Below are 26,478 nucleotides of genomic sequence, written 5' to 3' on the forward strand. Positions count from 1 at the left end.
AGTTCCATAGTAAATCCGCGCCTGGTCTCACTAAATCTTTTTTTGAGGCTGAGTCTTCCTGAGTTCCAGAGCCTCTCTCCCGCCTAACCCGTTCTATTGAAGTACTCCGCTTGCCCTCCACCTGCTTCTTTCTCCCACGTGACTAGCGAAGCGTCGCCTGACGTGAGGCCGGGATTCTCCGCCCCGTCGCCGCCTCCTCCTCCTCTGAGAGCCACGTGACCCCAGAGCCGTCATTCAAGGTTCAGCTCTCCTCCCTTTCCTTGCCTTCCCTCGTGCGCGTGCGCGGAACTGCAGGCTGAGGCGCCGACGGCTTCCGGGTTGTGTTGGCTGCCGAGCTCGCGAGCCAGCTCAGGCCGGGCGCAGGGGGGCGGGGGCGGCTGTCGCTTTTAGAGAAAAGGGTGGTCGCGGGCAGAGGGGAGAGAGCCCGCTTGGCGCCAACATGGCCTGCGCGCTCGTGCCTTTCTGCAGCTTCCAGGACCTGGAGTCGGCGCGGGATTTCCTGTGTTCGCACCTTCGCCAGGGGGGCGTCGGCGGTGGCGGTGGTGTAGCGGGGGGCGCCAAGGAAAGCGGCGGAGGTGAGTGAGGGGACCGAGAGGGTGCTGGAAAGAATGCACTTCAGCAGCTCTACCGGTGCTGCAGCTGCCTGTTCTCCTCCTGTCAGTCATCGCTCAACTTTTCCATTATTGGACGATGGGACACCAAAAGGCAGAGGATGGCGGGGCGAGGGGTCATCACCCCATGCCCAAGGCACCTTTCATCACTCTGGTTTTTTTGGTTTTTTTCCTCCTGTGGGCAAGGCCCAGGGACCCAGATCCTTCTGTGACGTTTACTTCGAAGTAGATCCCTTTAAGTAGAGCTCCTTCCGATGCTAATTGAAAGCCTTCTGCTTGCAGATCCTGGTACAGCTTCATGTTTCTGTGCTCTGTGTGTGTCCGTGAGAAGGGAATGACAGATGGGCTGTTTATGGCAGCCTTGCATTTACACACTAGCCTAGTAGCCGGAGGCGAGTGGAGTAGTTCAGGGAAGGAGTGATGGCATGCTCTTGTCTCTCCACTGTTCCTAGCATAGAAATACAGCGGGCTGCTGTAGGAGAGGAGTTATTTCTCTTCTTGTGCCAGCCGCTGGTTACACAAGTAATATTACTTTGCAGGCAAGTAACTTTTTTTTTAACCAACTTATTTACAAGGCTGACTTGTGGCACCTGTGAGTGCTGTAAGTAACGTGTGTGTGTGTTACCTGTACTCTATTTCTACAGAGGAGATTAGGTGGGATCCTTTGCTCTGTGGTCTTACTGACTTGAAGTCCATGGGCTGTGGACTGACGATTCACTAGTTGGATTGACTTTTTGGGTGTGGTGGTGGTGGTGGGTCATCACTCTGAACCAAAGTAAAAGTTATGGCAGAGTGGTTTCTCCATGTAACTTCTGGATGATTTGGGGATTCCTGCTGGATTCTGCTAACAATGTCATAAGTCAAGTTTTGTGAATAAACTAGGCCAGGAGTAACTTGCCTTCATTTGTGATTGTCAAAGATGATGATGTCTGCTTATCCTGTGAAGGCCAAATGCTAAACGGATATGTTATGTGTTCTTGCATTATATTCCACATACCTAACTTGGACCTTATGTTTTAATATCCCTTTCATGAGGTTTTTGTTTTGTTTTGTTTTTTTAAAGTGCAGAATATTAGTGCAGCAAAGCAGTTATATTGGTACAAACAGCAGAAGATCTAGCAAAATGTGTCCGTTTCAGATTCAGAGGGCTCACAAGACACAATCTTACTTTTGCAATAGCAAAACAAAATGGTACAATCCATGCACGCTTACTTGGAGGGAAGTTCTGCTGAATTCAGTGAAGCTGTTTCTTGCATATGTGTGTTTTAGGATTGTAGCTTTACTGTACATAGAAAACTAGATGTTGGGGGAAGGGTGCTCTTCCTAGCTTCTTTTTGACATACCAGCATTATTTCTCTGAATGCTGGGGATTTTTGTGGGATGAGCATTTAATCATGTGCACCCATTTACAATCTGAAGTTAACTGTAAATGTCTGTTGCCTTTATAAAAACATACCATAATAAGGTAATTGTTCTTTTCTTAAAAGAAGGGGTGAAGTTTTAGCAAAGATCTGATGTAATTCTGTTTGTTTAACAAAATTAATACACTGTACTGCTTGTTTGTAAATAGAACCTTTAAGTGATTTACTAAGCATTTTGTTAACTCTTGTTGTGGCAATTGGCTTTTCTTGAAAGACACTTTGCCTTTCATCATGGCTTGTAAAAAAGATAAATTGTTTTACAACAAAAACTCAAAATTACTGAGTCTGTCACTGAAGTTTGGGCTCAGTGGCGTTTACAATCCAAAATAGTCCCTTTCTCCTCTTGTCACTTGTATGTGCTATCAGTGTAATAGCCTTCTGATTGAATTGATTCAGCTATGTGCTTTATGGAATAAAAATATCTGTCCTGTAGGCATGAGGATTTTCATGGACGTACAGAGTAGGCAAAATATATTCTCATTGCTGCTGTCCACCCCCACCCCCCGATATTGAGAACTCAGCAGACCTACTCTGTCCTTATTTCTTGTGGCTTTCAGAGGAAACCTTGAAGTGCCATTCTTTAAGGTAGCTCCCGAGCAAAAATGACCTTACATAGCATCTCCTGAGTGTACACAACTTGGAAAAGTTTTCACTAAACAGTATGCCATCTGTGTTAGAAATGTAGTCAGAAAATTATATTCTCACCTGTCACACCTTTTTGGAATAAGACAACAGGCGACACAGTATTTTCTTGTGTTCCATTCACTGCATTGCATAAACTATTTGTCCTATTAAAGTGAGCCATAGATGTAATTTACAGGGTATGTTTTGAATTTGGTACCTTGTGCAATAGAAATACAGTAATGCTTCTCTTTAATGAGGAACAGCTTTGGCCCTGAGAAATGATTGTGAACAATAGAACCACAATTAGTTTTCCATATTATTTGTATGTCATAGAATCATAGAACCATTGAATTGTAGAGTTGGAAGGGAGCATGAGGGTCATCTAGTCCAACCCCCTGCTATGCAGGAAATCAAAGCCCTGGAAGAGTTATCATTAGCTTTTAAAGTGTGGTTTCCTTGTGCCAGAAGAGTTCTGCAAGAATGTCCCTAAATTTTGGGGTGTTGGCAAGACAGGATAATTAAGATTTCCTGACAATGTTGTGCTTAATCTACATAATCCTTCATAATTTGTTAACTTTGTACATTTAAAATTTAGGATGCCTGTAAAATGTTATAAAGAGCTTATAAATAAGAGCAGCTTTGGAACCTGATCTGTGGTTACTCCAGATTATTTACTCCGCATTTATTTTGTGAACCTCCCTGAGATCTTTTGATGAAGGGTAGTGTTTAAATCTATTAAATGATAATAATAATTTAAAAAATATTATTATTTAGGGTTATTGCTGATCTTTTGTGGGCTTTGACAGAGGGAAGTTTATACATGCCCTTTAAAAATGTGTTGTGGGGGGTTATTGGGTTGGTTTTGTTTCTATTTTGATTATGTATTTAGTGTTTTTATATTGTGATTTTATCCTGTGAACCGCCCTGAAACCTGTGGTATATAAATTGAATAACTACCCCCCACTGATGCATTCTGAACTATTAAAAATGAAATTTATGTACCTTGAGCTGTAGATAATTGCTAATATGACTGGCAATGCAATCCCAAAAAAATCTCACCTGGGAGTGTGACTTTCATGCTTAGGATAGCACAGGTAAGCTTCAATGCTAAACACAACCATAGTTCCATGCATAGGATTCTCCTGCTTTTTGATGCGACTATGCTGTCTGAGCAGTGTCTTGTACACAGGGATTGAACCTGAACTTTTTTTTTGCATTTTCTTGCATTTGCAACAAGCATGAGCCTTGATTTGGAAAGCTCTAATAAACCTGCATATTGGTGTAAGTCACCTATAGCCTAGAAGGAAAATAGAACAAGAAGTGTTTTGAAGGCTTTCCTACCTGGTTAAGTAAAGATAATTGTTTCTTGCCATGGACAAGTAGGTAACTATTTCCAAGTGAGGAGTTATGGTGGACTTAACTGGCAGAGGAAGTTCAGATGTGCAAAGATTAGAATGGTTTGGGGAAGGTTTTTACTGAGGAAGAGAGTTGTCAGGAGTAGCTTACGATGTCAGCATGTGCTTAAAATTTTCAGTTTGACCTGTCATAAGATTTAGAGCTGTAATAAAGAGACACCAACATAATAAAAGCAACCAAGCTATTAAATTAACTGTTTAATATTTCTCATTGTGCAGCAGACTCCATGCTAATTTTAATAAAAACTTGGCTGTATCGCTAAGAGGCTATTAGTGTCATGATGCCACAGAAAATCACCCCAGTTAAGATTATACCGGGATAATTTGTGTAATTGGATTTTTCCAAATACGTACTGCATTTTAAAAAAGCAGTGCTTAAGAATAAGGGCTTGTTTAAATTTAACTTCCGTTGTTATTCTCTTCATTTTGGTGGAGATTAGGTGACCCAATTGGCTACCACAATGAGTTAATTAATGGTGGATTTATTGAATTTGCATTGATTTAAAATAAAATCATAGGGTGGAATCCAGTTGGTGCCTTGCATTTATGGAAAGTATTTCTGATTCTGAAGACACTTCTGTTAAGACGACACTTCTCCCAGTACGTTTCCGAGCACAATTCAAAGTGTTGGTGTTGACCTTTAAAGCCCTAAACGTCCTCGGTCCTGTATACCTGAAGGAGCGTCTCCACCCTCATTGTTCAGGCCGGACACTGAGATCCAGCGCTGAGGGCCTTCTGGCGGTTCCCTCATTGTGAGAAGTGAGGTTACAGGGAACCAGACAGAGGGCCTTCTCGGTAGTGGTGCCCACATCCTTCAGATGTGAAGGAAATAAGAAGCTAACTTATCTTTAAAAGACATCTGAAGACAGCCCTGTTTAGGGAAGTTTTTAATATTTAATGCTGCATTGTTTTTAACACTTGATTGGGAGCCGCCCAGAGTGGCTGGGAAGACTCAGCCAGATGGACTGGGTATAAATAATAAATTATTATTATTATTATTATTAAGATAAGAGGAGGAAAGAGTTTGTTCTTGTTCACCCTTCTCCCTGCAGCCCTGCCCCCTTGACATCTGCTCTGTTTCAGAGGGTTCCTCAACTCTCTGGAGCCACTCTTTGGTGCTGGAGCAGGAAGAAAAGGGGAATTGGCAGACATACCCTCCCCTCTTCCACCTGTGGAAGCATCCACTGGATTAAAAGACCTTCCCTGAGCTGAGCGCAAGGACACCAAAGGGATTTACCCATAAAGATCATTTAGTACATTGGTCTTCAACTGGTAGATTGTTACCCTCTCCTGCAGGGGTCAGCAAACTTTTCCGCCAGCTGCGTCCCGGAAGTCAGTCTCTGCGCGGGAACTGACCGTGTGGGCGGCAAGGGCCGGGGGCCAGTTTAATGACCCCCTTGGGCCGTATCCGGCCCGCGGGCTGTAGTTTGCTGACCCCTGCTCTATTAGGTCATATCGCAATGACAGAACTTCCACTATACAGATATAGGATCAAAACTAAGAAAGGAGTTCCCAAGTGCATGTTTGGGTTAAATGTGGGGTTGGCAGGCTTGAACACTGATCTATTTTATTTATTCATCTGAAGGTCTCGGGGTGGTTCACAGCATAAAAATATAAGTTAAAAGCACAAAATACATAATAAAAACAAGAACAAAACAAACCAATACTCCCCTAGTGGATCGCTTGTGGCTTTTGGGCGATTGCTTCTTTTTAATAGCAATACTCTATTATGTATTTTTGTACTTCCCTCTCACAAAACATTAGGGCAGGGTGCAGCAATATATAAAACCCTTTAGGAACATTACAAAATTAACAGCATTTTCATTTTCATTTTCCAGATGTAATGGTGAACATGCCTCTTCTAGAAGGCTTCAGAATGTATAGAACAGAGTATTTCACAGTTGCTTTCTAACAGTTACTGGCTTAACTTTGCATAGGATGAGCCCCTTATGATGCCCTTCTGTGCTTTTCATTCAGTTTCTCCCTATGACAAAGTGAAATATGTCTGCCATAGGGATTTCTAGCTTTGCTTTATTAACTGCACAAACTCGAATATTTCTAAATTTGAGTCGGAGGTGGAAATGATTTATTCTGGTTGTTATGCACAAAGGTCGAGTGACTCACTTCTTCAGACTATGTGGAGACCTTTTCAGTTCAATAAATTGCTTTTCCGTGGGAGTTTTTATAAATAGCTGTGTGTGGGTAATGGCTTTAGCAGCAGTGGTTACTTCCAAAATGGTGTACATCAGTGCTGGCAGTAATAAACTTCTAATTAAAAGCAGTCCTGCTTAGACATTTTGGCTTTGGTATTCTAATGCCATCTTTCCCTGAGTGGAGTTAATTCAATATGAATCTATGTACCTGATCATAATACTTGGAAATGGGGCAGAATAGTTTTGCTGTAGTCTAGCTGGCTTGATTTTGATGCTCTTTGTAGCCCTAGCAGCTATGCTGAACAAAATATGCAGCTATGCAGAAAGAAAAATATGCAATGATCTCAGCAAATATTGAAAGCTGAGTGTTTTGTTCTAGTATTGCCTAGTCAATTGGTGGCCAAAAGCAGTAGATTCTATGGCTTTATAGTCCCTTTTGACATACTGTGTTAATTGCCTAAAGAGGAAAAAAAGGAAACTGAGAAAGCCAATTGCTTTTCAGTTTAAGTTGTGAAACACCCAGCTTCTTCAGTATGTGACAGAAACTACAAAGGAACCTCTATTTCTTCTGTGTCGTTTCATTTTCATGGTGATGTGAGGGACCACAGCAAAGTGCTCCTGTTCCTAGACAGGTGTATCAAAATACAGGACCTGTTTTAGTGAGCTATGCTAGACCAAAGATCTTACACTGCTTCTGTAAGATGATCAACATGCTTATAGAAAGAGGAAATATGTAGGTTGTGACATATAGTGCTTATAGCAGAGCTTATATGGAAGGCAGCATGGATTCTGGAGCGGACTTGCAAAACCCGGGAACGAGCAAGTTGAAGGCATCTCACCAGACATGTTCGATGAAGACGGGGTTTGATTGATATCCTGTTTTTGTTGCCTGCCTGTTTCTACAAAACAGTTGATTGACCAATACTAGTCAAGCTACATTTGATTTGATGTGAGGCAAGTTGTGCAGGTCTGCGTGCCCAGTGATTGCTGGCTCAGACTTCTCTCCCTGGTCAGGTATTTAGACTCTGCACCTTCTGCCTCTGAGTTGTCTGCAGAAGTGGCTTTGCATGCAATCTTTTTTCCTTCAAAGGCTGTTATGGGTATTGCTTTATAAACCCCCTTACGATTATTTCTATATTTAAAATTAATAGTTAATCAAATGCTTTTCTAGGCATCAAAAAGCGATATATGGACCATGGTTATGATTTTGAAACTAAGCTAGAATTTTTCAATATTAGGTAAACCAGCAAACTGGGAAGAAGATGGTTGGGGAGCGTGGGATGAACCAGAAACACAAGGACCTGTAAGCCTCTCTGTTTGCTTTCATTACTTATTATGCCTTCTGTAGCTGTGCACTCTTTGTTCCTTGGAATAATATGAATAATCCATTGACTAACTCTGTTAACTGTTTTCAGTAATTAAACTTTTAAGGTTCAGTTCACCCATCCAACTTACAGGTTGATGATCATACAGTGTTTCTTCCTGTTATGAGTACATCCTACCTTATTTTATTCAAATATTTGTAGCATGCCTTTGCACAAATGACACCTTAAAGTTGCTAACAAATTTAACTACAATCAGCAAAATGAAAATAGCTTTTACTTTGAGAGCCACTGCACAGTGAAAAAATCAAGTGCTTTCACTGTCCTACGAAATTTGCAATTACATGGAAATAGGCTTATTTACATTTTCCCTAAATGCTGCTATCTTTTGTGTGAGTGAGTGTGGACATATATGTTTCTTTAAAACAGTATATATGTTGCCCAGAAAATTAATAGCTTTAAAAATCACTGTACACAGGAGGAGGAGGAAGAATCAACTTCTAAGACTCAGGCAAATTCCTGGCTTCAGGACTGTGTCTTATCCTTGTCGCCAACAAATGATCTCATGGCAATAGCTCGTGAGCAGAAAGCTGTGTTTTTTGTGCGTAAGTATATCACAGACTTTTAATTTGTTCCCATTTCCGCTGGAGTTCTGTTTGTTTATTTAAAGTGTATTTACGCCACTCTTCAGCTAAAAAAGGCTCCTGCAGCAGCTTGCAAAGATCAGTAATATGGCAGCCCCTGTCCCCAGGCTTGCAATCTACAAGACATGGCACTAAAGGAAAATGGGTTTGGGAGGGACGAGGTAGAAAGGAAGCTTGTTTTTCATTACAAAGTGCAGCAGATAATAAAGCAGAATCATGGGGCTTGATCTATGCACAATGGATGGTAGTCACCGGATTTTCCTTATTCAACAAGAAAGCTATAGGAGCAAGATACTGTTCTACAATTGCTGTGGTCCTGTCACTAAGGGGGTGGCTACAGGACAATTGCAGCAAATAACATTGCTTCTGCAAAAGCACATATTAGCAATTCTTCACGTTCTCCCCCACCTTTTATTGATACAGTTTGATAAACCTGAATGTTGAGTGGAACTTCACTCAAGGGATACTCTGATTGCATGAAGGAGAAGAGGCAATTTTATCTTATTCTTGCGTCTCCTTGTAGGTTCCTGTGGCACCAAAAAAGAAGGATTGAGGGAACTACCTGAATTGGTGGGGGAGGTGGTATGTAGGGCACAGGGAGAATTAGCCTCCCACCCCTTCTTCCAATGAAACTCACCCCTGGTTTTGAGTTCCTTGTATGAACGGAACAACCTCTTGCATTTGCTATACAGTGGTACCTCGGTTTACGAACTTCATCTGTTCCGGAAGTCCGTTCTTAAACCGAAACCATTCTTAAACCAAAGTGCGCTTTCCCTAACGAGGCCTCCTGCCGCCGGTGCCCTTCCACCGTTCAGATTTCGTTCTTAGACTGAGGTAAAGTTTGCAAACCGGGACACTACTTCCGGTTTTGTGGAGTTCATAAACTGAATAGTTCATAAACAGGGCTGTTCTTAAACCGAGGTACCAGTGTAGTTTCTAACAAAGCTATGATCTGACTTTAGATTCAATAAGAATCAGGTGGTTGCTAAAGACTGTATCTTCCCATTTCGGCTTATGCATTAAAATAAGCATTAGAGTGTTATTGCTGTTCCCAAGTAAGTGCATATAGACTTATTATGGAAGGAAGTCCAGGGAAATAGATTTTACAAGGCAAAATCTTTGTAGTGCAGAAGAAAAGAAAAATAGTTAAATGCCTGGAAGCTGAAACCTTTATTTTTATGAGTGGTACACAAGAAAAACATCACCTTTTAATTTAACTGTGTTACCTTAAAGTATAACACTTTATCCACTTTTCTCTCCTCTGCTTCCCAGCAAAATGGAAGCACAGTGAAAAAGGGAAAGAAGAAATGCAGTTTGCTGTTGGCTGGAGTGGCTCTTTGAATGTTGAAGAAGGGTAGGCATGGGATCTAGACTATGTTGTGAATGAGAACGCCACTGATTCTTTTTTTTACTGCTCTGTCAAAACTTATATGTAAGACGTGATCCAAAGGAATGCACATAGAAGTCTCCCTTGTGTTGAGTCAGATCATTGGTCCATGTAGTTCATTACGTCTAAGCCAGTCCCCCCAGCCTGGTGCCCTTCAGGTGATTTGAACTAGAACTCTCATCATGCCTGCTCAGTGCTGAAGCTGGCCAGTTGGGAGTTACTCAAAACACCTGGAGGGCACCAGGTTGGGGAAGGCTGGCCTGCGCTACCTGGCAGCAACTCTCCAGGGTTTCAGACAGGATTCTTTCCCAGCCCTACCCAGGGTTGAACCCAGGACTGTGCATGCAAGGCAGGAAGGGGACTCTGAGATCCAGCCCTCTCCAAGAAGCATCCACACACGTCTTGTTCTCATTCTCTCCAGTGGAGAAAATTCCTTCTATTCATGTATGAGAATGGGAAAGTATGTGGAGGAAGAGAGCTACTGGTTGAGCACAATGATTCCATATAGCAAATAAGATACCTAGAAGAAGAAAACGGCTATTAAAATTGCTATGCATCATAAACTGCCAAAAGCTTTAAAGGGCAGCACCTTTGTTTTTTAGACAGGCACAAGGATGCTATTAAATTACCATTAATTAGAACAGCAGACCTTAATCAGTTAATTGATAAGTGATTAAAACATTCTTTTGAATTTAAAATTTCCCTGTTTGATTTAATTGCTTGCAATATTTTGGGGGGTTCTTAGACTGTAGGCTTCGTCTCCTCTTCACGGTTTTAGGTGTAGCTTCTCTAGATGAATCTGTGAAGCTCTCTATTCCAGTTAGACACTGAGTGGTGTTGTGAAGTGGAGGTAGGAAAAGGAGGGGGGTAGTGGTGGTGCTACAGAGATGCTGGATTTAGACATGTGGCATCCCCGTGATGATGTGCAGTGGTTCACGTTCTCTTATTCTGGGCTAATTAACATGAAATGTCCATGGCCTTGTTAGGCACGGGCAGGAAAAAGCGTAAACGAATCTAGACTGCGTAGCTGGAGGAAAACATGAGCACAGAATATGCAAACAAATGGCTTGTGCCATAAATCCATCTTTACTAGGTGTGCAGTTATGTGGTGTATACTGGTTTGTGTGGAAGAGGGCCTGTATCGAACATTCCCTCTGCTCTGTTGACCAACTGCAGCGGACGTATGGGGAGGAAGCTCTGTTGCTCAGGGCTTCTGTTGACAGGGTTTGTTAGATGAATCCCACTCTGTTTTGTAATGTTATTAATGCTGACAGTTCTCTTCGTGGCAGAGTGCTTAATACTGCTGTGTTTTTCCTCTAGTGAATGTGTGAGCAGTGTATTGTGCATCCCACTGGCAAGTCAAAAGAGGTAAGAAAATGTTTTTAAAAACACACACACAGCTAGACCTCCTTTACAAAGCCTGGTGCTGCCTTTAGAGACACCCATGGTAATTTCATCAATTCAGAGTAAGACTTGACAGAATGCCTTTCATTTTCTTTGAGACAGGAGCTCAACAGGACGACCTGACTGGACCTGTATTGTTGTGGGCTTCACCTCTGGCTACGTTCGCTTCTACACAGAGGTTTGTCACTTGTCACCATGGTTTGCCTGCCTGCTGAGGGCTGTTTGATGTACCATGGTTTTCTTGTGTAGAATTAACGATGCTGAAGTACGGCGCGTATGATATTTTTTATATGAATGCCCCAAGAAGACAGCCGTTACTTAGCTGCTTGCTTATTCAAGTGTATTTATGACAAACCTCCAACATAACTGGCACCATGCTTCAAAACTAGATTAAAATTCCTATGCAGTGGTACCTCCGGTTGTGGACGGGATCTGTTCTGGAGCTCCGGTCGGATCCTGAGGTTTCTGCAACCAGAGGGACCGCTTCTGCACATGCGCGCGTGGCAAAAACCTGGAAATATATTTCCGGGTTTGCTGCTTACGTATCCCGAAGTTTACACAAGTGGAGGGATACGTAAGCAGAGGTACGACTGTAGTGCTGGAAAAACATGTAATGTGTGATGTGACCTTTGAGGTTTTGTGACTTGTAGCCCCATCTCACCAGTAATAGAGTGAATACTCTTTCAGCTTCGTTGTTCTCACTTTTTAGAATGGAGTACTTCTGCTGGCACAGCTTTTGAACGAAGATCCTGTCATGCAGCTTAAATGCCGAACTTACGAGATTCCACGACACCCTGGAGTTACAGAGCAGGTATGATGGCAGATATATAAGAAAGTGAAATAATTACAGAGCATGATACGGTTTTCAAGTCTTAATCTTTCAGAGCGGAAGCTTTTTTTTTGAACGAGTCACGGGAATTAAATTTATTGGGGCTATGTAGGTAACAATCCATAACTCAATCAAAGGAATTGAATTGGGCTTGCTGGCTTGAGTGGGTCCTTGCTGCTGCCCCTTTCTTACTGTGTAGATTTGCCCTCCCTACTTTGCCTCGCCAAGGCTCATCATTGCGTTTTTTACTATTAATCATGGTTTAGGACAGGGTTGACGAAACTGCAGCCCTTGGACCATGTATGTCCCCAAAAATTTATAATTAAAAACAAAAACTGTTCCTTTGGTTTTCTGTAATGCCGTGATGTCAAAAGGATCTTGTGCCCACCACATGCCATTTTTTAAAAATAAAACATTTCCACCCACTTTTTTGAGCAGCCACTGGAGCTCTGACATGTGGGTCAATGGAGCCCTCAAAAAAGTTAACCATCCCTAGTTTAGGCTAACCATGATGTGCTTTCAACCCAGGGTTTGAGATCATGTTTTGAATCTGGTTACAAATGCTGGGTTATGAGTTTTTCCTGCAGGTGTTGATCTTATACTGTTGCACTTGTTGTAGAGGTGTCAAGGCTGGTGACGTGGAGCTGTGCCAAACTGCACTAAGTGACAACCTAGGTAAAGGTAAAGGGACCCCTGACCATTAGGTCCAGTCATGACCGACTCTGGGGTTGTTGCACTCATCTCGCTTTATTGGCCGAGGGAGCCGGCGTACAGCTTCTGGGTCATGTGGCCAGCGTGACTAAGCTGCTTCTGGCGATCCAGAGCAGTGCACAGAAATACCATTTAACTTCCCGCCAGAGCGGTACCTATTTATCTACTTGCACTTTGATATGCTTTTGAACTGCTAGGTTGGCAGGAGCTGGGACTGAGCAACAGGAGCTCACCCTGTTGCGAGGATTCGAACCGCCAACCTTCTGATCCGCAAGCCCTAGGCTCTGTGGTTTAACCCACAGCGCCACCCGCATCCCTAAGTGACAACCTAGACTTCCCCATTTGTCTTTATAAAGTGCTGAGCAATGAGCCTGCAGCAGTTGAGTTTTCTTTTCTGCACTTCTTTTCTGCTCCACCACTGGGTTCACATCCTGGTGCTGTACTTTGAATGAACACTGGTGCTTGCTTAAAAGTGAAATAAGCCAAACAGGATGGCACATTAATTCATTTTGCTACAACATGGCAATGGTCTTCTTTTTCTTCAGAATGAGGAACTGAGCATCCTGTATCCTGCAGCAGTTGTGACAATTGATGGTTTCAGCCTGTTTCAGTCCCTCCGTGCTTGTCGAAACCAAGTAGCAAGAGGTAGGTCCAGGCATGTGGGAGAATTTGACCCATTTTGGCGTGCCTTCCAGTGGCAAATGTGTATTAAACTTTTTATTATTTGGCAATACATACAGGGATGTTACAAAGCATTGGGCGATATCCAACATTAGCCATGCTTGGAATAGACAACTGAAATCAGTGAACTCAATTTATTTCTGTAGCTCTGTTCTGCATATGACTAACAATGGATATCACCCATTGCATTTTGGAAATATATTTATTTCCAAAATAATTTGAAAAAAATTCCTTTCTGGAAATCTGACAGCACCCAGGCTCCAGAGCAGTCCCACTTTAGTAAAAGGTTACATACCTTCATAATTTTATTGTCCTGCTGGCTACTTGTAACTTTGAGTACTCTCTGAATTTTGGATCTCTAATGACTGCTATAGTTTGTATCAAATGGGAGCCTGTTATTGCTGGCAACACATATTCTTGTTTCATTGAGAACTTTGTATAGGTTTGGTGGTACATTTACTTTTACCTCATGTGCCAAAGTGAACTGCTTGCCTTTTGAATGTTGTATTGTGTAAAAAGGAAGAAGCTTTAATCACTCTAATGTTATTTAAGTCCTCCCCACTATTCCAAGGACTTGGTATACGTTCTTGCAAAAAAACTGTGGCTTGCTAAATGCTTCCTACAGAGTTTACTGGTTGATTAGTGAATTGAATATAAATCACTAACTTCCAAATGTCCTGTACTACACTGGCTATAAGTAATAACTTACGACACAATCCCATGCATATCTAAGCCGAAATAAGCATGACTTACACTCATGTAAGTGCATATAAAATTGCAGTTTTGATATCAGTCTTTCAATTAAACTTAGACTTGGCAATATGATGCACAATACAATTTCTACATTAAGTTTTGCTTTACATTAAATAAAGGAATAATTAAATGTGACTGAGCCTTTTAAACTGTCAGTTCAGTTCAGCAGCACATACATTTATCATTACTTTGTGCTGGTCAATGTACCATAACTTTATTCTAGCCAATAGTTTTCTGCTCTCTCTCTTTCTCTCTGTCTGATAAAAAATGGACAGCTGCAGCTTCAGGCAATGAGAACGTTCAGCCACCACCTTTGGCCTATAAGAAATGGGGTCTGCAGGATGTGGATACTATAGTTGATCATGTTAGTGTTGGTAAGTATTACATTGGCTTACTCTGTTAAATGAATAGACCTGTCACTGAATAATGATTGTTGCAGCTTATACATTTAATAATAAAAAGCATGTATATAGGAACACTGTAGAGGATTTAAAAACACCTCATGTAAGCTGCCTTGGTAACCCTTACCATTTTTCTAGTTCTCTTTGGTTTCTTAGTTAATACACTACGTGAAAATCAGTGCCATGTAATACACATTCCGCATTTGTAAGAACTCAGGTCTTCTGGTGTGGCAGCAGCTACACTGTGGAACTCCCTGCCTATTGACGCCAGGCAGCTGCCTTCACTGTACCCTTTTCCATCACCTACTGAAAAAATTCTTGTTCAGACAAGCCTACCTGGACGCTTGGAAAACTGAGTTTGATTTTTTTTTTTTTGTAAACTGCTTAGAGGGTCCTTTTTTACATTATCAAGCAGTGCATAAATTATATGAAATAAATGGGTCCATATTATTTCCGCTTCTCTTTGGTTTCTTAGTTCATACATTACACAAATAGGACAATATCATTTCTGGTTGTCTTCAGTTTCTTAGTTAGTTTACTATATCAATAGCTCAAGTTTTTGGATCCCAGCGTCAGCAGAAGGACGCACCTGCTACTTTCTTCCCGGCCCCAACCCCATCTTGGGAGGCAGCCATTGTCATTGTATTCTCCCTGTCTACACTTGTCATTCAAGGGTCTTAAAGGGTAAGGTAGCTGACAAGTCTTCACACTCAGCCATGAAGGGTTATTCTTGCAGTCCCAGAGCTCATGAAATATTCATGAATAATGAAAATATTCAAGATCATTAGATTTCTTTTTGTGCGTTGTATTAAGTTTATTGCCAATAAAACCTTTGCCTCAGTATGGAGGACTCAAAATGCCTCAGGCCCGCATATTTTTAATAGAGCGTAAGTAGCGTCTGTTGTTAAATCTTCCTGGAGCTTTCAGGAAACGACAGACTTGTTTTTCTAAACTTATGATAATATTTGGGCCTGAGTTCATGTAGGGCTTTTAGAAATTTGGAGACATGCATTTCTAAAATTGGTTTTCTTTTTTAAAAAACAAAACAAAATAGGTATCATGACTCTTTCGCCTTTTGACCAAATGAAGACTGCCTCCAATATTGGTGGATTTAATGCAGCCATAAAGAATAACCCTCCTGCTATGTCTCAGTACATCACCGTAGGGTCAAATCCTTTTACAGGTTTCTTTTATGCGCTTGAGGTAAGTGTATTATGAATCAGTCATTGTGAAGTGCAGTGTGCTGCCTGGGAGATGGGACATTCCTGTTCCCTGCTGTGCATATTTTCATTGTCTGCTTTTGCTGATATTCTTGGAGGGGTTGGTTGGGGGGAAAGACTCATGTGGGGAGCAAGACTGGAGATCAGAATGCTTTAAAACTTGAGCTGAAATGCCTTGTCTCTGCACCTGATGAGAGGTTGAAGGGGAAGAGCCCTGAAATCCCTACCAGAATCTTCTCAGTCTTCAGCCTGTGTGCTTCAAATGGAGATAGGGCCACCATCTGCGTGAGGGAGATGTTGTGACCAGCCGGACCAGTGCTCTAGTTGCATTCCTTGCTTCCTCCAACCACCAAACTGGTTTATAACAAACAATGGTCAATTTCGAAGCAAGCCAACTTCAAGCCATACTGGCTTGTTAATAAGCGGAGCTGGATGCTGCAAAGATCCTGCCAGCTATGGGGGAGCAAAAATGGGAAGGGTATGAGCCAGATGTTCCTTCCTCACTGTGTGTATAATCAAACCATGGTTTAGTGTTACAGTTTGTAACTACCAACTGCAGTGATGCTCTGAGTGAGTGGTTCTGCTTTCCAAGAAAATGGCCTCAGTGCCTAGAAGCACCTTTTGCCAGCTGTGACAGGTACAACAACTTTTGGCTGTTCTGAACTGGGAGAGCTTGGTCACAATAAACACAGGTCCCACTTTCTGAAGATCCAAGGAAATAATTCATTAGGCGAGCCTGTGATTTCCATTATTTTCTATGGGAGCACTTCTAATGCCTGCTCTCTTTCCTGCATCTCTCTATATTTTTCCTCCCTGAAATGGCTGCAGCCAATCAGCAAAAGAGAGACAAAGTAAAAAACTGATTTGTCCAACCTCTCCTTCTCCCTGATTTGTCTGTTCTGGCTCCCCTGTTCCCCACTCCATGAGCTCTGCCTGGAAATTGTTGCCACTGACCAGCACAAAAAAATCCCACGAGGAAGTAAGGAAGCCAGATGCTTGGATAAGTGACTTTGCAGAGTATAGTGAGGTTGGGCATAATTCTTTGAGTGCGGATAAGTGAATTTTTGGATAGTGAGCGTGCAGATTGAGGGACCTGTATGTAGTTCAGACATTGGGGACGTCAAGGTTTGATTCCTGCAGTGCACTCTTATATGGAGATTCCCTTCTATTTTATCTGGAAGCTGAAGTTAGTGCAGAATGCTGCAGCATGGCTGCTGGCAAGGAGTGACACGACTCTGTCAGCATACTGCACCTCTGCTCAGAGATGTGCAATGGTTCCTAATTTCCTGCAGGGCCAAGTTCAAGGTGCTGCTGTTGGCATACTGTATGCTAATGTACTTAACAGCTTGGGACCAGTTTACTTGCAGGATCACCGTGCCCCATGTATGTCCACTTGACTGCTTTGATCTGTGCAACCGGCACTGTTAACAGGTGCCACTAAATACTTGATCCGCAGTTGTAAGAAATCAGTCTTTTCATCTGGCAGCCCTTTCACTTTGGAACTCCCTGCCTGTTGACACCATGCAGGCGCCTTTGCTGGGCTGCTTAAAACGTTTTTTTTTAGACAGGCCCATGGAGAAGTTACATCTGTTTTGGGTTTATTTTTCATATTTAACCCCCCTCCCACCAATAATAACTTATAGCAGACATTTCAAGGTGATATGTGTTCATTAAGATCAGTTTTCTGTCTGTAAATATGATGTCTTGAAAAGGAAAGTTTCTAAGGAGTAATGGACTCTTATATAAAATATGTCTTACCTTTCCTCTAGGGTAGTTCACAGCCGCTGTTGTCTCATGTTGCTTTAGCAGTTGCGAGTAAGCTGACATCTGCATTATTTAATGCTGCCAGGTAATGAAAGTCAAAACAACACTACAATGAACAATAGATTGAAAATTGTGTCTTTGGCATGTGTTTTCTCTAAACTGAGATAATTTTTATATTTATTTCCCCCCCCTGATTTCAAGTGGTTGGCTTGGGTGGAAACATAAGCAGGAGGAAGAGCCTGCGCAGAAGCAGAAACCCAAGGTTGAGCCTGCAACTCCTTTAGCTGTAAGGCAAGTGTTTATAGAATTGAGGTGTTGTTTTTTTAAAAAAAAGAGAAAATGCATAACTGTTGTCCATGTATGTGCAAAATTCATGCAAGGCCCAAACTTCCAATCCCTGTACACTTTAATGCACCCTTATCCAAACTAGTGCTTTCCAGGTGTTTTGAAATTCAATTCCTATCAGCTGCAGCTGGCGTGGCCAATTTCCAGGGTTGCAGTTCAAAACGTCTTGAGTGTACCAGGTTGGGAAGGCTGCCTCTCCTTTTCTCCTGCCACAACTGCCTAACATGTTGTGCATCCCTCTCACCTTGCCATAGGCTGACTATTGCCTAGTTCATACTTGGTGCTGGCCTCTATGAGAGTGTGCAGGACTTCTGGCAGGCTCATGCCCCGGTTGAAGTCACACAGGCATGCAGGGGTGGTTCAGAAGTCATACCAAAGCATAGTGGAGCATTATATGCATGAGTGGGGAGGACTTCGTCACTCTGCTCCTTTCAGGTGTTTCACTTCCCTCATTGTGATTCTGGTAAGAGCAAACATTTTGTCTGAACCTACAAACCTTGTGCTTGCCGCTCAGTTTCGATCCTGGTTTGCCCAGCAAGTTTGCTGGACTGTGCAATCCTATACTTAATACTGTGACGATTTTGCTACAATAAAATAACATGGCTTGCCCCTCTGGATGCCTGTAAGACTGTATACCTGAAGTTGCTGTACCTTGAGAGGATCTTCCAAAAATCTAAGTATTCATTGTATTTTGTTGAATTGATTTGGTTTACTATTAACTAATATTAAGAAATTAAGGCAAGGCATGGGGATAACTGCATTCACATGTCATGATAAGCCATAAACCATGGCTTTCTCTGAATGAGCAGTGTAATAGTACAACGCTGCTGAATCACTCCTGTTTGCTCTGCCCTTTCTTGAGCTGGGAGCAGCAAACAATGACTTAATCATGGCATATACTTTTAGTTTGTTTCTCTTCCTGGCTTACTAGTGGTTTGTTTGGGAGAAATGGACCATGAGTTCTTATTTTCTTGTCACAGTAAACCAAGGTTTGTTCTCAGCTCAAGGAATGTGGTGTGAAATGGGAGCGATTCAGACGCGTTCATCAGCCTGCTCATAGTTCATGGTTAGCCATGGCTTATAAGCTTACCATGATGTGTGACCTGGACCATTATTTACTAGCTTTGAATATGCTGTTGTATCAAGGGTGCCATATTTTCTGATTGTTTTACATGCTTTGTTTTATTTGGTTTTAGGTTTGGAATTCCAGATTCTCGTCGCCATGGAGAAAGGATATGTCTGTCTCCTTGTAACTCTTTGGCAGCAGTAACTGATGATTTTGGAAGGGTTCTTCTTTTGGATGTCGCAAGAGGGCTTGCTGTTCGTATGTGGAAAGGTACAACATACTGACATATCTTTTGGGACGATAAAGTAGCTTTTGCATTGCTTCTCTGTGTACCTCTTAAAAGTCTCGAGTGTGAACTCATTGACATACATCTTCCAATCAGAGCTTCCCTGAAGATACTCACACGCATTATTACATAGATGTGTGAATGCCTGTCTTAACATGCATGCACAATAGCAACTACTATTGGCTGGAAATAGGGAAAGCAGCAGCACTAGGGATAGAAGCAGAAAGAGGGACAGGTGGCAGCTGTCATAAAAGGGTGCCAATGAGATAGGGATAACAGGAGGGAGAATTTTTAGAGTGAATCAAGCATCACATGCACCAAAGTTGTTGGCAAGGCTGGTGTTTTATCATACGAAGTTTAGCTTAGCAGATCCAACTGAGTGCAGTGTTGCCGTTTCAAGTGTCAACAGGGAGAAACTGTGTGTGCGACCTATTTAATAATGACTTCCTTCACTTTTGCTTGCAGGCTACCGTGATGCACAGATTGGATGGATTCAGATTGTGGAAGACCTACACGAAAGAGAAGCTGAAAAGATGGATTTTTCTCCTTTTGGCACGCCTCAGGGGCCAAGCAGAGTTGCTCAGTTCCTTGTGATTTATGCTCCCAGGAGAGGCATTTTGGAAGTGTGGAGCACGCAACAAGGTCCACGGGTTGGAGCCTTCAATGTAGGAAAACACTGCAGGTGAGAAATGAAAGCACTTATGATGATGGGTGTCATTCAATTGTGTCTGTCATGAAATGAAATTTACTTCTGTTCATGCAACAGGACTTCCCCTCTCCCCCACCCCAAGCCCTTCCAAAACTGTTCCAGGGGATTGAGAAACTTCCCAGAGCAGATTTGAGGAGGGGGGACACTGCTGGGGAGGGAAGAGGAAGGAGAAGTCCCATTGTACAAGTGGAAGTCTACACACCTGTAACCCATATCCCAAATGTTTTTCATCACCTGCTTTTTCCCAGGAAGCAGGATTGAGCATGCTCAGATGGCTCAAGAAAGTGCCTTAGTTCTTTCTCTTAATTGATTTGTATTTGCCTTGAATACATGTGTGTGAATGCTGCTGAAGAATGATCATCATGTTGTTTTCTTGGACTCCATAGAAATTGCTGTTAATAGGAAACAGAATATTGGTATATCCACCTCGTATCTGCCACAAAATTTGAGTGTTCACAATGTGGTGTGTGCTTGTGTACGTGTGTGTTTTCCAACTTATTGTGCTTAAACCTTCCAGATATTACTTCTCCCCTATGCAAAAAGTGTATGTTGATGGTTCTGCTTTTTTCTGTATTTGTCAAACGCCTGTTTAGGTTGCTGTATCCTGGTTATAAAATAATGGGCCTGAACAATGTAACAAGTCAGGGTTGGCAGCCTCAGACTTACCAGATCTGTCTTGTTGATCCAATGTCAGGAACAGTAAAAACTGTTCATGTCCCTTTTCATTTAGCTCTGAGGTAAGTCTTGATGAGCTTCACGCTGATTGTGTTCACATGTTGCAGCAAGCCATAGTCCACGGCTTGCCATGAGTGCACAGATTGTTCCTACTTTTCTCCTTCCTTCTAGCAAGTGGGAGCAGTAAAGCATGTTCCTAGGTGTAGTGCTATGAACGAACCAGGGATTATGGCTTGCTTTGCTCAAGCAAACCATAATTAGTCAGCCAAAAACAAACCTTGGCTTGCTTGGGGCGGGGGGAATGATCCCCAGTTCAGATGCAACCCTCAGCAAAAGAATTGTGGTTTGTTGCTCCCGCTTGCGTGAGATGTGAAATAGGAGTGAACTGTGCATTCATGGTAAATCACTAACACTGTTGTGCTATTGGATAACCCAGCATACTCTGCTTCTGTTTCAGAGAAATAGTAGGCATCTTTCTAGGCGACTGTGGCTCAGTTTGCATGTCACCTTGGCTTAGCATGAATGCAAAAAGTGTGCAGGCTCCTGAAGAGGAGAATGCAGCCACTTTGCTCCTTCTCTGGTCCTGCTGCTGCACTGCTTTGAGCTAGGCTATGCTATGCTTTAGCTAAGCATATTGTCCAAACTCAAGGGTTGTCTCCTTCAGACAAATGGTAAGCTTTGAACCCAGAACCCATGGGTCTGCACTAAACTAATATTTGGCTTAGCCTCGTGTATGAACCAGACCTCTGTGTTTGTGTATGCTACCAACACACAGTTATTTTCCACTTGTTTTGGGGAACCCAGACAACTTTTCTTGAAACAGTGCTGCTCTTGCAGAGATACTGCATTTTTGCATTGCTCTAACGGTGATAGTTCATTGTGGAAAAATTCAGTTCTACCACCCCCAGCTAGTGCAGCCACTGCTGCTCTCAATAGTTTTTGGAATGCAGCTGTCAGTTAGTGTATTTGACATCACCCGTGGAAAGCGACACAATTTCCGCCCCCAGTGGTGGTGTGTGTGCTTGGTAAATATTTAATACATGACTTTGTAACGATGGAGGCTGAACACTCCCCTGTTGGAAGTGTTCACGTAGTTCTTTGAATGTTTACCATCAGTGACCATTAGTGTGTTGATCCGGAGAGGCGTCAGACCTCCGAGTCATGCTGAGGACAGACATGAGAGGAAACTGTACGACTTCCACCCCTTGTGAACTCGCAGAGGCATCTGCCTTGCTACGGTTGAAAAACAGAACCTTTTATCCCCTCCCGTCCCAATTGCTTTAATATTATGGACCTTTACTTCTTCATTAGTTGTTTGGAGGCTGTGTGCTACCATCTCTTACATTAATTGGTATGTACTGTTGATATTCAAACAATTTCATGTGTTTACCCTTACAAATACCTTCTAGCGATAAGAAGAGTGAGCGAGCAAAGGATATGCATCTAGTGAAGAAGTTGACTGCCTTGCTGAAAGCTAAAACGTTAAATCTGGGTAGGTTCTTTTTTTATGGGGTCATAGTATGATGTAACATGATAAGAGGCAGTACTGTATGCTTCTGAATACCAGTCGCCGGAAGCTGCAGGAGGGGAGAAGGTTGTTTTGCTTGGGTCGTGCATGAGGGTTTCACAAGGTATCTAGTTGGCCGCTGTGAGAACAGGATTCTGGACTAGATGGGCCACTGGCCTGATCCAGCAGGCTCTCCTTAACATACTTAGGTACCTTTTGAGGTTCACCTACATCACAGAAGGATAGGCTTTCTGTTACATTTAAGCAATTAGTTGTGTACAAAATTCGTTAGTATCACTAATATTCTGCACTACAATACCTGTATAATATCTGATTGAAATATTGTGCCACCCGTGTAGAAGCTGCCAAAGTGCAAACTCTCCATGCAGTTGGTCCAAACAAGATGAAATTCAAACATTTTTAGTAGTCTCCCAATCCCTTTGGATTCCCCCCCCCCCCCCGTGAACAGTCTTTTGAAATTGATGGGAATTGGCAATATTGCATAACTGCTGTTGAGTTCATAAACGTGGTTTATGAAGATGTAGTTTGGAAAGGTGTGACACCCATTCTTAATTTGATTATGACTTATTGCTACTTATTGCCCGGTCTTATTCAACATCTTTATCAACGACTTGGATGATGGACTCAAGGGCATCCTGATCAAATTTGCAGATGACACCAAACTGGGAGGGGTGGCTAACACCCCAGAGGACAGGATCACACTTCAAAACGACCTTGACAGATTAGAGAACTGGGCCAAAACAAACAAGATGAATTTTAACAGGGAGAAATGTAAAGTACTGCATTTGGGCAAAAAAAATGAGAGGCACAAATACCAGATGGGTGACACCTGGCTTGAGAGCAGTACATGTGAAAAGGATCTAGGAGTCTTGGTTGACCACAAACTTGTCATGAGCCAACAGTGTGACGCGGCAGCTAAAAAAGCCAATGCAATTCTGGGCTGCATCAATAGGAGTATAGCATCTAGATCAAGGGAAGTAATAGTGCCATTGTATTCTGCTCTGGCCAGACCTCACCTGGAGTACTGTGTCCAGTTCTGGGCACCACAGTTCAAGAAGGACACTGACAAACTGGAACGTGTCCAGAGGAGGGCAACCAAAATGGTCAAAGGCCTGGAAACGATGCCTTATGAGGAACGGCTAAGGGAGCTGGGCATGTTTAGCCTGGAGAAGAGGAGGTTAAGGGGTGATATGATAGCCATGTTCAAATATATAAAAGGATGTCACATAGAGGAGGGAGAAAGGTTGTTTTCTGCTGCTCCAGAGAAGCGGACACGGAGCAATGGATCCAAACTACAAGAAAGAAGATTCCACCTAAACATTAGGAAGAACTTCCTGACAGTAAGAGCTGTTCGACAGTGGAATTTGCTGCCAAGGAGTGTGGTGGAGTCCCCTTCTTTGGAGGTCTTTAAGCAGAGGCTTGACTACCATATGTCAGGAGTGCTCTGATGGTGTTTCCTGCTTGGCAGGGGGTTGGACTCGATGGCCCTTGTGGTCTCTTCCAACTCTATGATTCTATGATTCTATGATTCTACTTCTGATCATCTAACCTCTGTGCAGAGCTTCCATGGTCTAAGGAAATGAGCACTTAAATTGTCATGGAGAAATACTTGGCTTATTTGCTTGGATAATAAATTTGGGAAGCCTATGATCACTTGTAGAATAGTTGAATTGTCTTAAGAGATGCCTCTCTCTTCTCTCACGATTTGGGGGCAGTTCATAAAGAACTCTAATTTAGTTGTTAAATTACCTTCCCTAAAAATGTATACAGTGAATTTAGATTCCTAAAGAGAGACCATGAATTATGTAAGGAAAAAGAGTATCAACTCTTCACGCTGCCAGTAGCCAGTAGCCATGCATTTTTTGTACTCATGGGGGTAATATTACGTTAAACTACACTTAGTTTAATGTCGTGCTACGTTAAATATATAATGATTAAATGTGATTCAGTCATGGGGCAGGTTAAAATATATTATAACTTCCTAGCACAACAGCATTGCACTTCACATTCTGCAGAAGTCGCTTAACTTAAGCTGCATCTTGCGTAAAGCAATGCATTATTTTGGAGTGGGACTATGTTGTATTTAATTTACCCCTTGCATATATGGTCTTTCCACATATAAAGCGGCATAAAGGCTTAACTAGAGACTTGGCATTTCTAGTGGATGTGCCTTTCACCTTGTACACTATCAACTTCGTTTCAGTGCTTTTCCATGTTATTTTTAACCAAGTGAATTTGAGCTGTCAGGTTAAACCCCAAGTAGAGGTCGCACCATGAGCATAATACACGCTGACATCCCCTAAAAAACAAAACAAAACAGAGCAAACAGTTCAGGCTGCCAGCCTGTGCAGAATGTATAGATCTGGCAAGGAGCAGAGAGAGATACATCTCTTCCACTCCACCCTTGAAAGCCCCAGGGACTGTTCACCTCCCAGGATGCAGGCTTGACACCCCTTTCCTTTGACTTTGCTTCACATCTCCAGCTTTCTTTTCAACTCAGTCCTCTCTGCTATTCATTTATGACCTGAGAGATGCTGCTTTTTGTTGTAAGTAAACAAGTTGTGCAACAGCAGAGACAAATTGAATTCCCAGTGACAGGTTTAAAAATCTAGGGCCTAGCTGCTTGATGCCTGGTGCAAATGATGCCACAGTTGGCTCTGCAGATGCACTGCTCCTGGAAAAGTGAACAGTCTGTTGACTTAATTTTGCCATTAACTTCAGCAATTGAAAAATGGTGGGGCTTTTTGTGTGTGTGTTTTTAAAAGCCATATGATTCTCCTTAACTTGCAAATCTTAGTATAGACCGCCACTGTAGTGGGGCAGAAAGGGGTCAAGGGATGTGTTTGGAGGAGGATGTAACAGAGATAAGCAGGAAGGGTGGAAAACATGTCATAACTTTAATTAGAATGCATTTCCCACATGTCTCAGCATTCTGCTAAAGGCACTATTGCATAGCTGTGATTTGTGTAGTTTCTTCTGCTGTTTGAAACATCCTAGTATCACACCCAGCAGCTATTAATGAAGCTCTGCCCAAAGAGTCTCCCATTTGCTCCACTTTGCAGTGCTAGACTTTGAGCTACTTGTGACAATAGTTGAGAAGACCCCAGGGCTGCAAGGCAGGAAAACAAACGTCCCACAACTGAAACAAGAGGGTGGCATGATAGGTAGTTTTACTTTTAGACTGTACTCTACTTTTAGGCTTTAATTTGATAATTAGAGTGAAGCTTGTCTTGCATTGGCTCCTGTCCAAAGATGCTGAATTCTCCCTGATGTGCTGTGTCACTGCAACTGAACCAGATCACTCTGGTTGGAAGTGGCTGGCTGTAGTGCACTGCCCCTAAGTGGTATGATGCAGGCATTCTGCGCCTCCTCATTTGTTGCTCTCTTGACTGTAGGAGCCCCCAATAGCTAAAGTGGGCACCCTTTAGTTTCCTTAAACCTCTTTTGTAATGTGCATTTATTATATTCTTTTCTTTCTTTCTTTCTTTCTTTCCAGATGTGGTTGAGGCTGAAGTGAAGGGATTAATTCTTGATATTAAATATCCTGCTACTAAAAAACAGGTAATGAGCTAGGAAGGGCTTCATTTTGCATTCATTATTGCCTTTTGATCCAAATTAGGCAAACGGTTTGTTGTTGTTTTATACATGCCTAACAACTCTTGTTTCCATGTGTAGACATTTTAGTTCTTTAAATAGGGAGGCGAATTGTAAGAGTGAAGGGTTGCTGCATTTCCCACCAACATGCAGAGCGTGCAGAGATTATGTTGGGATACTGCCAGGGAGACAGAGTCCATCATGACCCCACGTCGTCTCCGTTGCGATCCATCGACCTCCCGTAGACACGCAGTATCATTCAATTAGCGACACGAGCTCCAGAATTAGCTTGCCACATTCCAGAGCTGATGCACACTCTATCAGCAGAATTCGCACAGCGAAAGACACACTCAGGAGAGCATTATTTACAACTTTATTCAGCGTTGGTCAGAACAAAGAAAACATGACTGCCTGCTTCAATGTCTCAGGCACACAGAGAGAAACGAAAGCAAAGACACAACAGAAACATCCTGTGAACAGGAAATACGCAGGCTGTGACACAAACATCCTGCTCCCTTTTAAGGTGGAACGGAAATATCCTAACAGATTATAGCCCCCTGCTTGGTGGTGGCTCCCTCTCTCTCTCTTTCCTGGGCCAATCAGTGCATTCATATTGTGGGGGTAGTGTTGGTTGTGCTTGTTGGTTCCTGGCAACTGCCTATGTTTCTCTAAGTAGTCCCCCCTGACACTTTGAACAATGTTGCTTTAGGTAACTTACAAATTAGATTTATTTACAGAACTGGTTTGGGAGATCAGACTATAAATGCAGGACTAATTTTGTAGGCATTTCCCCCCTTGACAACCCTTGTCCCTCAGTACATGCACCATAGGCCCAGCAAAGCATTCCAGCCCAAGAGAGATTATTTGGAATTGTGTTGATGGCTGCTTATAGGAAGCACCTGCATGGCTTTTGTTTTAACAGCATGAAATGATGG

General features: G+C 42.5%; 1 protein-coding gene and 1 long non-coding RNA gene across 2 annotated transcripts in view; one reads left to right on the plus strand and one right to left on the minus strand.

The window, feature by feature from the left end:
• Positions 1–212: 212 nt before the first annotated feature.
• Positions 213–26,478, plus strand: part of RAB3GAP2 (RAB3 GTPase activating non-catalytic protein subunit 2) — a 51,739-nt gene continuing 25,473 nt past the window's right edge. The window contains exons 1-17 of the mRNA XM_083604835.1: positions 213–575; positions 7,463–7,527; positions 8,025–8,151; positions 9,463–9,544; positions 10,898–10,945; positions 11,084–11,159; positions 11,691–11,792; positions 13,067–13,166; positions 14,231–14,329; positions 15,411–15,559; positions 17,346–17,425; positions 17,542–17,631; positions 18,882–19,021; positions 19,503–19,719; positions 20,340–20,483; positions 21,831–21,913; positions 25,446–25,510. Of these exons, the coding sequence (XP_083460961.1) occupies positions 440–575; positions 7,463–7,527; positions 8,025–8,151; positions 9,463–9,544; positions 10,898–10,945; positions 11,084–11,159; positions 11,691–11,792; positions 13,067–13,166; positions 14,231–14,329; positions 15,411–15,559; positions 17,346–17,425; positions 17,542–17,631; positions 18,882–19,021; positions 19,503–19,719; positions 20,340–20,483; positions 21,831–21,913; positions 25,446–25,510 (1,803 nt within the window). The 5' untranslated portion in view covers positions 213–439. The remainder of the gene's footprint in view (positions 576–7,462; positions 7,528–8,024; positions 8,152–9,462; positions 9,545–10,897; positions 10,946–11,083; positions 11,160–11,690; positions 11,793–13,066; positions 13,167–14,230; positions 14,330–15,410; positions 15,560–17,345; positions 17,426–17,541; positions 17,632–18,881; positions 19,022–19,502; positions 19,720–20,339; positions 20,484–21,830; positions 21,914–25,445; positions 25,511–26,478) is intronic.
• On the minus strand, positions 20,709–21,824 carry LOC310758903. The gene is made up of 2 exons (XR_014546078.1): positions 21,670–21,824; positions 20,709–21,633 (listed from the first exon to the last, which is right to left on the minus strand). It is a non-coding gene; the product is annotated as an uncharacterized lncRNA (long non-coding RNA).

The sequence above is a fragment of the Podarcis filfolensis genome (assembly GCF_964270895.1).
Source record: "Podarcis filfolensis genome assembly, chromosome: 3".
NCBI lineage: Eukaryota > Metazoa > Chordata > Lepidosauria > Squamata > Lacertidae > Podarcis > Podarcis filfolensis.